This window comes from Glycine soja, chromosome 19, assembly GCF_004193775.1.
Source record: "Glycine soja cultivar W05 chromosome 19, ASM419377v2, whole genome shotgun sequence".
In the NCBI taxonomy this organism is placed as follows: Eukaryota; Viridiplantae; Streptophyta; class Magnoliopsida; order Fabales; family Fabaceae; genus Glycine; species Glycine soja.
Window position 1 is genome coordinate 41,075,198 of NC_041020.1, and position 2,300 is coordinate 41,077,497.

Here is a 2,300-nt window from a genome sequence, read left to right on the forward strand (position 1 = left end):
TTTAATATAAAACAAAAAATAATAATAATAATTTGAGTTTAATTAATAATCAATATTATTATAAATCAATTTTATACTATTATTTAATTATATGTCATGATTAATATAACTTTTAGCGTTATTATTATAAAAATTGTCAATTTTTTTTATCTATAATGAATTATGATCGAAGGATAATATCAAATTAAGTTATAGTTCATGGCATAATTTTATTTTCTTTAATAATTTTATAAAATTAATTTTATCATCATTAATTCATTTATAATTTTTATTTACGGACATTAAAAATATATAAAAAAAAATTATTATTATTATTATTATTATTATTATTATTATTATTATTAATTTCATTGAATGATTGTAAGTTAAAAATAACATTTATTTTGAGAAAAAAAAAATTAAATACAATACTCCGTAACTATTGCGAAACGGAAGGAGTAAATCTCAATAATGGTTGACGAATACGTCGTATTCCACGATAGCATCTCCTTTTGTGAAATCAACAGAGTAAAACTTTGCCTGAGCGTAGCCACGTGCAAAACGAAAAGCCCCAGTGCCGCCAACAATAGCCATTTCCCTAACGGGTTCACTCATTATCATGTTCCTCCCCAACACGCTGATGGTGCTGCCGTTGAACTCTCCGTCGGTGAACGCCATTGTCATCACCATCATTAGCCCCATCTCTTCCTGCGATATCGAAGTGTAAATTCCTTGGGCCTTGCCCACCAGTTTCGAGTCATGTTCGGGCCCCACGGTTAAAGGGTCATCCATCGCCACAACGGTTCCGAACGGAAGGGCATCCTTCGCTTTCCCGTTGGGCTCGGCGACGAATACCATGCTGGGCTTTGGGCCCGTCACAACGTCATGGAAAAAGAAGTGGAGGTGGGTGAACTTCTCCTCGTTAAAACCCAGAAGTGTTGGGGTTAAACTTGAATAGTAAGTGGCCGTTACTAGAGAGAAGAGAAATGAAAGGTTAAGGCAGATGAAGAAAGTGGATTTGGCCATATTGTTGGAAACTAAGAAAGCAAATACAGCTCGGGAGTGAAGAGTAATTTCCTGCTACTGTAGGAATCTCTCTCGGACTCGATGTGAGCTTCAACTAGTTATCACAAACTATATATATAGTACGGATGGAGGGACATGGGTTACTTAAAGGCAAATTGACCCATTGGGGGTCTTTTTATGAACTATTTCTCGGAATGGGGTTGTTTGTAAACATTTTCCAATGGGGGGCTGTTTTGTACGTGAAAAATGCCACCATGCATGCATATCGCCAGCATGAATGGCGAGATGCAGGTGGGATGAGACTCGCCATTCCTTCTGGCGATTTAGGAGGGGACTCGCCATTCCTTCTGGCGATTTGGCATGTCTATGTCGTCATTAGGTCTGGCGATTTGACTTTGACGTGAAGAAGTCGCAGACTTGTGTGTGCAGAAGAGATATGTAATGCGATTTTTTTTTTTAAGAAAGAAATACGCTTAAAAAGATGTCATTTTATTTAATTGTTATAAAAAAGGAAACATTAAAAATATGTTTTTTTAAGAAGGAAATACGCTAAAAAAACGTTATTTGATTTAATTGCTATAAAAAAGGAAACATTGGAAATACGCTTTTTTTAAGGAGAAAATACGCTTAAAAAAAGCGTCATTTTATTTAATTGCTATAAAAAAGGAAACATTGGAAATATATTTTTTTAAGAAGGAAATATGCTTAAAAAATGTCATTTTATTTAATTTCTATAAAAAAGGAAACATTAGAAATATTTTTTTTAAGAAGGAAATATGCTTAAAAAAAGCATCATTTTATTTAATTACTATAAAAAAGGAAACATTAGAAATTTTCCTTCTTAAAAAATCGTATTTCCTTTTTAAAAAAACATCATTTTATTTAAGCGTATTTCCTTCTTAAAAAAATCGTATTTCTAATGTTTCTTTTTTATAGTAATTAAATAAAATGATGCTTTTTTTAAGCATATTTCCTTCTTAAAAAAAAGTATTTCCAATATTTCCTTTTTTATAGCAATTAAATAAAATGACATTTTTTAAGTGTATTTCCTTCTTAAAAAAAATATATTTCCAATGTTTCCTTTTTTTATAACAATTAAATAAAATGATGCTTTTTTTAAGCGTATTTCCTCCTTAAAAAAAACATATTTCTAATGTTTCCTTTTTTATAGTAATTAAATCAAATAACGTTTTTTTAGCGTATTTCCTTCTTAAAAAAAGCATATTTTTAATGTTTCCTTTTTTATAACAATTAAATAAAATGACATTTTTTTAAGCGTATTTCTTTCTTAAAAA

General features: G+C 30.4%; 1 protein-coding gene across 1 annotated transcript; it reads right to left on the reverse strand.

Moving 5' to 3' along the window:
* Positions 1 to 355: 355 nt before the first annotated feature.
* On the reverse strand, positions 356 to 1,098 carry LOC114399676 (dirigent protein 1-like). The gene has a single exon (XM_028361886.1). It carries the CDS (start codon positions 1,003 to 1,005, stop codon positions 445 to 447), a length of 561 nt encoding a protein of 186 aa, XP_028217687.1. The 5' UTR covers positions 1,006 to 1,098; the 3' UTR covers positions 356 to 444.
* Between the last annotated feature and the right edge of the window lie 1,202 nt (positions 1,099 to 2,300).